The following is a 12201-nucleotide window of genomic DNA, read 5'->3' as shown; positions in this document are numbered from 1 at the left end:
ACCGCTAACGTAATCCCACTCCACAAGAAGGACTGCAGGACAGAGACAGCAAACTACAGACCAGTGAGTCTCACGTCTATAGTGTGTAAACTCATGGAAACACTGATCAAACAGAATATTGACACAATCCTAGACGAAAAAAAACTGCGTGATCCACACCAACACGGGTTCACCCAGGGAAGATCTTGCCAGTCTAATCTGATTAGCTTTTTTGACTGGGTTACTAGACAACTGGACGCCGGAGAGTCACTGGACGTGGTATATTTGGACTTCAGTAAAGCATTTGATAGCGTCCCTCATCGAAGATTACTGAACAAGCTGAAATCGATAGGATTAGGAGACACTCTAACTACATGGGTTGGGGATTGGCTGAGCGGTAGACTTCAGAAGGTGGTGGTGAACGGTACCCCATCCGAAGCATCGGACGTGATCAGTGGAGTGCCGCAGGGCTCGGTCCTGGGCCCGATTCTATTCAACTTATTCATAAGAGATATGACGCAGGGACTTAGAGGAAGGGTATCACTGTTCGCCGACGACGCCAAACTTTGCAACATAGTAGGCAGAAGCTTATTACCTGATGATATGACACACGACCTACTGCTTCTGGAACAATGGTCGACTACTTGGCAGCTAGGCTTCAATGCTAAAAAATGCAAGATAATGCACCTGGGTAAGAGAAACCCACGCAGAACTTATGTACTAAATGGTGAGACCTTGGTTAGGACCACGGCGGAACGCGATCTAGGAGTGATCATTAGTGAGGACATGAAGGTTGCCAATCAAGTGGAGAAGGCTACCTCTAGGGCAAGACAAATGATGGGATGTATCCGCAGAGGTTTTGTCAGCAGGAGACCTGAAGTTATGATGCCGTTGTACAGAGCCATGGTGAGGCCTCACTTGGAGTACTGTGTTCAGTTTTGGAGACCACACTACCGAAAGGACGTGCTGAGGATCGAGTCGGTGCAGCGAACGGTCACCAGGATGGTCTTGGGGCTCAGGGATCTCACGTATGAAGAAAGACTAAAGAAATTGCGGCTGTACTCACTTGAAGAAAGAAGAGAACGGGGAGATATGATTGAAACGTATAAGTACATCACGGGACGCATCGAGTCAGAAGAGGATATCTTCTGGCTCATGGGACCCTCGACCACCAGAGGGCATCCGCTGAAAGTCAGGGGAGGGAAGTTTCATGGCGACTCCAGGAAGTACTTCTTCACCGAAAGAGTGGTGGATCATTGGAACAGACTCCCACTCCAGGTGATAGAGGCCAGCAGCGTGATGGATTTTACGAGAAAATGGGATACTCACGTGGGATCGTTAAGGGAGTAAACTCAGGGGGAAGGGATACTTGGAATGGGCAGACTTGGTGGGCTATAGCCCTTTTCTGCCGCTTTTTTCTATGTTTCTATGTTTCTATAGAAATAATAAATAGTAATAGTAGCAGTAGAGTAGAATGCTTAATGTAAGATGAAATAAGCGCTTTAACATGCAGGCTTGATAGAATGGAACAGTTCTCAATGTCTTTTTTTTTTTAAATCCATAATTAGCTCTTGTTGTGAACAAATATCTTCTGTCTTCCTAATTAGCCTAACCATCTATATCAGCGGTCTCAAACTCACGGCTCCCCCAGGTGCTATTTTGTGGCCTGCGGTCTTATACCCTATCTCGCACTCTGGGCAGGAAGAGAGGCGCCGGCGTCATCTGACTTGCAACTTTCTGCAGCTGTCGCATATGGCCAGGACTCCTTCCTTCACATATCTGCCAGGTAGGCGAAGGCAGGAGTCCTGGCATATGCGACAGCTGCAGGAAGTTGCAAGTCAGATGATGCCGGAGCCTCTCTTCCTGCCCAGTGTGCGAGATCATGTATAAACCGTGGCTGCAAAATACAGGTATTGCTGGACAGGGGAGGAGGGGAGGAAGGAAGAGAAATGGTACTGCTGGACAAGGGGAGCATAGAAGGGAGAAGGGGTTCTGCTGGACAAGGGGAGCACGGAAAGGAGAAGGGGTTCTGCTGGACAAGGGGAGCACGGAAGGGAGAAGGGGTTCTGCTGGACAAGGGGAGCACGGAAGGGAGAAGGGTTTCTGCTGGACAAGGGGGAGGTAAAAGGAAGGGAGAAGAGGTGCTGCTGGACCTGGCAGAAAGGGAGGGAAAGGAAAGGTGCTACACACTGGAGGGGAAGGTGAGATGGTGCATGGGAAGAGAGCATGTTGGGTTGGGGGTGGAAAGGAGGGATGCCACTGAAAGAAGAGGTAAGGACAGAGCAAGAAAACGTTCAGGAGGCAGAAAGTGTTGGATTCATGGAGAGAGCAAGATGGATGGGGAGGTCAGAAAGGAGGGAAGGAGAAAGGTTACACTGGGGAAGGGGGAGAGGACAGAGAGTGAAAAGTTGGACTCATGGAGGGAGAGAGAGAGAGGTTGTTTGGTTGAGGGAAGGAGGACCAGAGGAGAAGAATGCAGGAGGAAGAGAGAAAAAACTGTTGGACTGATGGAAAGGAGGGAGAAATGTTGGACTGGGAGGGGGGTCAGAAAGGAGGAAGGGAAAGAGCACTGTTACACTGGGGGGGGGGGAAGGAGAGAGATGTCAGACCATGGAAATACGGAGGGAAAGAGAGAGAGATATGAAGGGAAGGGAAGACATGGAAACATAGATTTTGAGAAGAAAGCAGAAAAATTGAAAAATTGAATGTTAAGTTAATGCCAAAGATGGATGCAAGGCAGAAAGTGAAGACGGAGATAAAAACAGTCAAAGGACAAGAAGGCCCTGGAAACATAGTTAAAAGCACAGAAAAATAGTCACCAGAGAACAAAAGTAGGGAAAATGATTTTATTTTCAATATAGTGATTGAAATGTGTCAGTTCTGAGAAAGGAAAGATGTTAAACTTTAACTGTGAGGGCCACAGAAAAAAATAATGTATTTAAAAAAAATGACAATTTTGCATGAGGTAAAACTCTATAGTTTATAAATCTTTCCTTTAAAGGAAAGATTTATAAACTATAATAATAATTTGTATACCGCTATACCAAAAAGTTCAAAGCGGTTCACAACAAAGGAAAAATACATACAGTCGATAAATATAAAATACATAAAATAATCAGTAAAAAGAATATACAGTGGTGCCTCACACAACGAACTTAATTCGTTCCAGGAGCAAGTTTGTTATGCGAAAAGTTCGTTATGTGAAACGCGTTTTCCCATAACAATACATGTAAAAAAAAATAATTCGTTCTGTAGCATAAAATATGCTAAGATGACATAAAAAAAGATAAATTTATCTTGTTAGAGCTGTTAGTATGATATAGAGGGGATATATGTGAAGGGGAGGGGAGACAGGGGTTTTGTTGATCCTTGCTGTGTATTATAATCACCCCCCACATACTCCCCAGTACCTTTTTTAATTCCTCCCATCTTTCCCAGCCAGTGGCGTACAGGCCAGAAGCGCAGAGATCAGGAGCAATTCCTCTGCACGCCTGTGTGGGCCCATGCCGATCTCCGAATGGCTGCAGTTAGTTCTTGTGAGTCCCGCGAGAGCTGACTGCAGCCATTCAGAGATCAGCGCAGGCCCAGGCGGCGGGGGGAGGTTTAAAAATATGCGGTGGCGGCGGGGGGAGGTTTAAAAATATGCGGTGGCGGCGGGGGGAGGTTTAAAATATGTAGCGCCAGTTAAGCGATGCAGCTCGGGCGACTTCGTTGTGTGAAACAAAGTCCGTTGTACGAATCAAGACAAGAAGTTCGTTGTGCGCAGCGTTCGCTGTGCGAGGCGGCCGTTATGCGAGGCACCACTGTATCACATAAAAGTTAAACAGTGACCATTAATTATTTTTTCTGCAGCCTTCCAAGTACCTACAGATCCAAAATGTGGCCCTGCAAAGGGTTTGAGTTTGAGACCACTGATCTAAATATATAAAAAAATGTCCCAGGAGAGATGAGAGTTGGAGTGGATTCAAACACAGGATTTTCAAACTGCTCTGATTTCTAACATAGTAAATAATGGCAGATAAAGGCCCAAATGGTCCATCCAGTCTGCCCAAACATACACTTTAGAATTTAATGATTTAATTTAAATTGTTCTTTTTCTTAGATATTTCTGGGTCAGAAACCCAGCGCTCTACTTGGTACTGTGCATAGGTTCCATCTACTGGAGACTCCGTCAGAGCTCACTCCAGCCCTTCTAAACCATCCCAGCCCATCATCAACTGAATGGCCATATATGGGACACAGACTGTGCAAGTCTGCTCAGTACTAGCCTTGGTTCTTCAATATGTACCATTATTTTCTGATTAGATATCCTCTGTGTTCATCCCATGCTTTTTTGAACTCTCACTGTTTTCCACCACCTCCCTCGGGAGTGCATTCCAGGCATCAATCTCTCTGTGAAGAAGAATTTCCTAACATTACTCTTGAGTCTACCACTCCTCAACCTCAGATTATGCCCTCTGGTTAAACAAATACAGATTATTATTATTATTTTTTTTTTAGCTTAACCCACAATCTCTGTTCCCCAAATTTTATGATGGTTTCGTAGCAGGCCAAAACTCATAAGTGCAGATTCCTTACCAGCAATAGCAGTTCTGTCCTGGTACTCCATCACAGTTGAAGGTAATTGAGCATAGACATATACAGTATGTGCTTTTCATATAACAAATGCCATGATTTATAGCTTAGGCTCCCGATTCCTTCATATTTGCACGTTCAGAAAAAACAAAGCAGCATATCATCTGTGTTTGAATATTTGGGTTATTATCTGATTGAATATATATATGCACATAATTTGAAGTAGGGCAAAGTGGGGCATAACATTATGCAACTAAGGCTCCTTTTTATGAAGCCACAATAAAGCATTTTAGCGCTGGCCGGCGTCAGAGCATTTACTTTGCTGGCTAGCGCTAAAACTAAAAGAATCAGAAAATAATATTAAAGATTGAACTAGGCCAGTTACTGGGCAGACTTGTACGGTCTGTGTCTGTGTATGGCCGTTTGGAGGAGGATGGGCAGGGGAGGGCTTCAATGGCTGGGAGGGTGTAGATGGGCTGGAGTAAGTCTTAACAGAGATTTCGGCAGTTGGAACCCAAGCACAGTACCGGGTAAAGCTTTGGATTCTCGCCCAGAAATAGCTAAGAAGAAAAAAAAAAAAAAAAAAAATTTTAAATTGAATCAGGTTGGGCAGACTGGATGGACCATTCGGGTCTTTATCTGCCGTCATCTACTATGTTACTATGTTACTGTGGCTTGATAAAAGGGGGCCTAAATGGTATGTTGTCTGTATGTAAATTAAAAAAAAAAAATCAGGTTACATGTGTAAATCCATATTGTTTATAAACCATTTTTTTCCTTGATGTGACCTAAATTTCATTTGTTTAGTGGGTGAGGATCCATATGCAGCCTACTTATTTATGAAAGGTCTCATCTTTCACTTTTAACTTGGCTGTGCTTTTGAAAGTTTACCTTCTGCTTTATTCTACTAGATACTGCAACAGTAAGCCATGACATTGCATGACTTAATTAAAGGTTTTTATACTGCTTGAATGGATTGCCCATAAGGTAGGATTATAAAGAGTTTATGAAGAAAAAAAATCCTTTAAGGGTAAAAGGGTTAAGCATACAGCACAGTTACTTACCGTAATAGTTGTTATCCAGGGACATCCCCAGTTCACTGCTGAGTTGGATATAGGCACATTTTGAAAGCAAGAAATCTGTTCACGTTCAGTGCCTTAATACACATTGGCTTCTCAAAATAATAAGCTGAGGTTTAAACTTTTCAGATTGATTGCAATTGAACGTATGTTTTTCTACCTCAAGTTTAGCATTAAAAAATATTTTTGGCTTGTTCTTTTAGGCATGGGCATTGACTATCGGACTCTGATTAAACAGTTTGAGCATCTCAACCACCAGAATCCTGACACATTTGAACCAAAAGATTTAGATTTGTTGATCAAAGCAGTGAGTGTTAGATACTAATATATTAAATATTTCAAGTAGATGTTGTCTATGATTTTCTATCACTGTAGAAAAATCAGCTTATTAGTTGATTTAATAGCAATGAAATGCATTTTGGCTTTTTTCAGATAGCACAAGTTAGTGGTAAAATAACGTCATAATGGTAGTTCCTATTGATAACTTCCCCCCATAGTGTGAAGAGTTTCAATCTCTGGTATCCAGAGCGGATATTGTGATGATATAATGTCTCATTCCACCAGTGCCTAAAAGCCAAACTCATCAGTGTTGTCACAATGGCTTTGCCTTATACTTGTCTCGTTTTGATTCCATAGAGCAGTATTGTAATTTCAATTTCTAGAGACATTTCTTTTTTCTTTAATTGAGAGGGGAAGTCGTCAATATAAGCTACTGTTAAGATGTGTTATTTTATTCTTAACCCCAGCTATTAGGAACTAGGCTTTGTTGCATAAAATGGGGTAAGTATTAAAATAGCACATTACTGGAAAAAGAACATGTCTTAATGTTGGTAACAACCAAATATAAAATTGATGATCCAAGAATTTCCAACATAATAACCTTTATAATAAAACTAGTCTTTAAGTCCGTTACATTAACGGGTGCTAGAATAGATGTGTGTGTCTGTCTTTCTCTCTCTCTCTCTCTCTCTCTCCTTGGCCGATTTCTGTTTGTCTGACTTTCTTTCTCTCTCTCTTTCCTCGGCTGTCCACCAACACCCCTTGCCTGATCCCCACCAACACCCCTTGCCTGCTCCCCCTGTCCAGCCTTCTCCCTTCATTTTACCTCCCCCCTGTCCAGCAGCACTTCTTCCCTGCTCCCCCTGTCTAGCAGTAGGCCTTCTCCCTTCCTTTTACCTCCTCCGTGTCCAGCAGCACTCCTTCACTGCTCCCCCTGTCCAGCAGCAGCCCTTCTCCCTTCGTTTAACCTCCCCCCAGCACCTCTTCCCTGCTCCCCCTGTACAGCAGTAGGCCTTCCCTTCCTTTTACCTCCCCCCCTTGTCCAGGAGCACTTCTTCCGTTGAGCAGCATGTTTCCATCTCCCCCCCCTGCCACTACCACAGCTGTGCAGCTGACCCCACTGACCCTCCCATCTGACCACAAGACGACCTACAAACCTCCCGGCTCCAGCAGCGTCCGCAGCACTCTAAACACGCTGCTTCGCAGCCTTCTACTGCCCTGATTTCCTCTGCCGCATCCCTGATGACATCATCAGAGAAAGAGACGCAGCAGAGGAAATCAGGGCAGTAGAAGGCCGCGAGAGAAGTTTCGTGGAGACGTCAGGAAGTACTTCTTCACGGAACGAGTGATAGAACATTGGAACAAGCTTCCAGTACAGGTGATCGAGGCCCGCAGTATCCCAGACTTCAAGAATAAATGGGATACCTATGTGGGATCACTGAGTGTGTCATACCAATGAATAGGGTCACTAGGATATTGACTTAATAGAGCAAGTCAGTAGAGTTAAAGGGGCCAGTAGAATTATAAGGGTGGGTCAATGGTGTGGGCAGACTTGATGGGCTGTAGCCCTTATCTGCCGTCATCTTTCTATGTTTCTATGTTTAGAGTGCTGCGGACGCTGTAGGAGCCGGGAGGTTTGTGGTCGTCTCGCGATGGGAGGGTTGGAGGGGAGGGTCAACGGGGGTTCGGGTGCGCCGGGGAGGGGGAGGGGGGGCGACGACGACAAACTCCCTTACCGTGGAGTGAGGGGGGAGTCGAAGCGTGCATGCACACTCCTATCTGCTACGGACATACGGAACACAGATAGGAGTGCGCATGCGCGCTTAGGGTTTTATTATTATAGATATATATTAGTTTGCTGAAAATGCATAAATACTCAAACTTGTGCCCTTATATGTACACATACCTGTGAGTATGCCAGCAGGGTGCTGAAGCACTATTCTGTAGCTACCCACTTAACTTATGTTGTGTGGAAAGTACACACGTCCCTGCTGTATTTAGATGCCCACACTTATGCCAGCTGTATAGCTGATGTAACTGTAGCCACCTAAATGTTAGTATTCTATAATGGAATCTTGGCACCCAAAAACTTGGCTCAGGGTGCCACAGCACCTTGAACCGGTTTTGCCAGAAAGTGATCTTGTGTTTTAAGAGTTGTGGTCCCTATTTTGTTTGCTATTATCTATCAATGCTAGTTGAGGAATAAATTTAATTGTAGTAGATGTTGGGTGTGCCAAGTTGAAATTCTTGCCTCTTCAAACTTTAATTTGAGAGGAGATGCGTGGCATGGCTGCCCTAACCTCTGCAAAGTGTTCTAGTCATGCCGGCTAGTGAGAGAAAGAATGTGGCTTTTGTACAATGTTTAGGGGCTGAGCTGGACTTGTGTCCTCCCTAACAAAGGTTTCTTGTTTTGTAGGCTACAAGAGATTTGGAAAACTATGACAAGGAGAAACATGAGGAATTCAAAAAATATGAAATGATGAAGGAACATGAAAGGAGAGAATATTTGAAAACACTGGATGAGGAGAAGAGAAAAGAAGAGGAAGCCAAATATAAGGAGATGAAAAAGAAACACAGTGAACATCCAAAGGTTAATCATCCGGTAAGTGGAAGCAGACCAAGGACCTTGGCTCTCTGAGCATAAGACAAACGTTGGACAGAAAATAAATGGCTTTGAGCACTGGTGTGTTATGAAAACCAAGGAGACAGATGCTATTTTGTAGACAAGGACTGATGTCATGTAGTGAGTGAAGCTTGAACTTTTTGTAGCAGAATTGCCATATCAAACACGATCCACGCAGGCTTTTTTTAATCATCTCAAGTAATATGTAGCCAAAAGCTTCCACCTGTCCAATGCAGGGTTTGCAAGTTGATAACTTGTTTTTAATTGACCAACAGGGAAGCCAAGATCAACTGAAAGAAGTTTGGGAAGAGACAGATGGTCTGGACCCCAATGATTTTAATCCTAGGACATTTTTCAAGTTGCATGGTAGGAGAAATGAAAACTATTAGGGAGAAGGGGGGGACCTTGCAATACGTATTTTAAAGATGGGGAATAATGCCATCTTTTAGTGAAACCTTTGTAAAGTAGTTCACAAGTTTCAGCTATTGGGAAGATGCTTGTTGGTCTTTTTTCTCTCTTAACATGGGGTTTCTAATTGCTTCTGTGGAATTTCATTCTTGTAGATTCTAATAATGATGGTTTTCTGGATGAACAAGAAATGGAAGCTTTATTTACTAACGAGGTAAAATGTGCTTAAATTTTTTTAAAAAAGAATTTTCATTTGTATTCTAGCATATTGTAAATAAAGTTGAATTCTACTGTCATTATTTATGGGGGGGGGGGGTGAAGGGAGAATCACTGAGCTGCAGTACCTTACTACCACAAGTTAGCAACCTCTATGCTAAATGAGTACCAGAATATGATCAAATTCTTAAGCTGTTTTTTTACTTCCCTGAGTACATCAGACTACTAACATACAGTCTGCTGATACTGGATACCATTTTAAAGGTGCTATCCACAGTCCTGCCCCCCTTCATCCTAAAGATTTCCCCGGCAGCTGTTGGGGATTTTCCTGGTATCTATTAGGATCTCCAGTCACTGAGCGATTGAGTTGGGAGTTTGAATGCAAATGATTTGCACCTCCGTGTAAATCATTTGCATGCAAGAAAGATAGTGAATCAATCGCTGTACCATGGGGGGGGGGAGGGAGGGTTTTGGGGGGGGAGGTGGAGGGTATTTATGCTTCTTATTTTATATTATTTGAAGCATTGTTGTTGTATTATACATAATGTGATACTCTTTTGTTGTTTTTGATATTGTATACATCAATAAAAATTGTTTGAATCTAAAATCTGGGCCAAAGGGGATGAAATTTGATATACTGCTTTTTCTGTGTGGTTACAATCACAGCAGTTAACATATTTTAGACAGGTACTTATTTTGTACCTGGGACAATGAAGTGTTAAGTGACTTGCCCAGAGTCACAAGGAGCAGCAGTGTGAATCAAACTCAAAACCTCAGGGTGCTGAGGCAGCTTTCTAATCACTATGCTACTCCTCCACTCCATTGCCAATTGACCTCTAGAAACATAGAAAGATGACGGCAGAAAAGGGCCAAGGCCCATCAAGTCTGCCCACTCTATAGACCCTCCCCTTAAGATTAGCCAATGTTTTGCCCTGACCCACGTAGTGATCCCACATGGGCCTCCCATTTATTCTTAAAATCTGGCACGCTGCTGGCCTCGATTACCTGTACCGGAAGCTTGTTCCATTGATCAATCACTCGCTCCGTGAAGAAATACTTCCTGGTATCGCCGTGAAATTTCCCGCCCTTGAGTTTGAGCGGGTGCCCCCTTGTGGTTGAGGGGCCTCTGAGAAGGAAAATGTTATCTTCCACTTCTATACGTCCAGTGACGTATTTAAACGTCTCAATCATGTCTCCCCTCTCCCTGTGTTCCTCGAGAGTGTAGAGCTGCAAATTGTTTAGTCTTGCTTCGTACGAGAGACCCTTAAGCCCTGAGACCATTCTGGTGGCCATCCTTTGGACCGACTCAACCCTCTGCACATCTTTGCGGTAATGTGGCTTCCAGAATTGCACGCAGTATTCTAGATGAGGTCTCACCATGGTCCTGTACAGTGGCATTATGACAGCAGGCTTTCTGCTGACGAAACTTCTACGGATGCAACCCAGCATCTGCCTTGCCCTTGAGGAAGCCTTCTCCACCTGATTGGCAGATTTCATGTCTGCACTAATGATTACTCCTAAATCTCGTTCCGCTGAAGTCCTGGTCAAGGTCTCCCCGTTTAAGGTATAAGTTCTGCACGGGTTTCTGCTACCTAGGTGCATGACCTTACACTTCCCAGCATTGAAGCCCAGCTGCCAGGTTGAGGACCAGCTTTCCAATGTACGCAGGTCCTGCGCCATACTATCTTGTAAATTGCTCTCGCTTACCATATTACATAGTTTGGCGGCGTCGGCGAATAATGTTACTTTACCTTGAAGCCCTTGAGTCAGATCTCCTATGAATATGTTGAAGAGGAGCGGACCCAAGACCGAGCCCTGTGGCACCCCGCTGGTCACCTCCGATGTCTCAGAGAAAGTACCGTTAACCATCACCCTCTGAAGTCTGCCACTCAGCCAATCATTGACCCATGCCGTTAGAGTCTCTCCTAACCCCATCGATTTCATCTTGTTTAACAGTCTGCGATGTGGGACGCTGTCAAAAGCTTTACTGAAGTCTAGGTACACTATGTCCAGTGAATCTCCTTCGTCCAGTCTTTTTGTTACCCAGTCAAAGAAGCTGATGAGGTTTGATTGGCAGGACCTACCCTTGGTGAATCCATGTTGATTGGGGTCCCGTAGATTCCCTTTGTCCAAGACCGTGTCCAATTGGCGTTTGATCAGTGTTTCCATAAGTTTGCATACTATCGATGTCAGACTCACCGGTCTGTAATTTGCAGCCTCTGTCCTGCAACCCTTTTTGTGCAGAGGAACGACGTTAGCTGTTTTCCAGTCTAAGGGGACTGTCCCTGTACTCAGTGAGAGATTGAATAGCTCGGCCAACGGTTCTGCAAGGACATCACCTATCTCCATGAGCACTCTGGGGTGCAGATTGTCCGGTCCCATGGCTTTGTCCACCTTGAGTTTTGTTAGTTCAAAGTAAACCTCGCTAGGTGTGAATTTAAAATTCCGAAACGGGTCTTTTGTGTTTGACTGTGGCTTCAATTGAGGGCCGGACCCTGGCGCCTCGCAGGTGAAGACCGAGCAGAAGTATTCATTCAGTAGTTCAGCCTTTTCGGGATCCGATTCCGCGTAATTCCCGTCCGTTTTTCTCAGGCGTACTATCCCGTCTGTGTTTTTTTTCCTGTCACTGATATACCGGAAGAAGGATTTGTCCCCTTTCTTAATGTTGTTTGCTAGAGTTTCTTCCACTCGAAGTTTGGCCTCCCTGACTGCCGTTTTGACCTCTGTGGACTTGATCCTGTGTAGCAGTTGATCTTCGCTTTTCCCCGTGCGTTTGAAGGAAGCAAATGCGTTTTTCTTCTCCTTAACGAGACGTGAGATCTCTGTGGTGAACCACTGGAGTTTGTCTTTTCTTCGCCGTTTATGTGATGATTTTATGTAACGGCCGGTTGCCTCATGTATGACAGATTTCAGGGATGACCACATATCCTCCACATTCCCTGTCTTAGTTTGGTCCTGGAGTGCCTGATGGACGAAAACTCCCATGCGTGCAAAGTCTGTTCCTCGGAAGTTGAGTACCTTTGTTTTAGTGTTTGATCTATG

General features: G+C 44.2%; 1 protein-coding gene and 1 long non-coding RNA gene across 3 annotated transcripts in view; one reads left to right on the top strand and one right to left on the bottom strand.

The window, feature by feature from the left end:
* LOC117352195 overlaps positions 1-12201 on the bottom strand; it is a 162139-nt gene that overhangs the window by 15678 nt on the left and 134260 nt on the right. The gene's annotated exons all lie outside the window — the stretch shown is intronic.
* NUCB2 (nucleobindin 2) overlaps positions 1-12201 on the top strand; it is a 75193-nt gene that overhangs the window by 41250 nt on the left and 21742 nt on the right. For both annotated transcript variants that reach the window (XM_033928457.1, XM_033928458.1), the window contains 4 exons: positions 5837-5940; positions 8329-8514; positions 8811-8901; positions 9099-9157. In XM_033928457.1, coding sequence (XP_033784348.1) covers positions 5837-5940; positions 8329-8514; positions 8811-8901; positions 9099-9157 — 440 coding nt within the window. The remainder of the gene's footprint in view (positions 1-5836; positions 5941-8328; positions 8515-8810; positions 8902-9098; positions 9158-12201) is intronic.

This window comes from Geotrypetes seraphini, chromosome 19 (genome assembly GCF_902459505.1).
Source record: "Geotrypetes seraphini chromosome 19, aGeoSer1.1, whole genome shotgun sequence".
Taxonomy (NCBI): Eukaryota; Metazoa; Chordata; class Amphibia; order Gymnophiona; family Dermophiidae; genus Geotrypetes; species Geotrypetes seraphini.
This window is presented reverse-complemented; position numbering and strand designations above follow the sequence as displayed.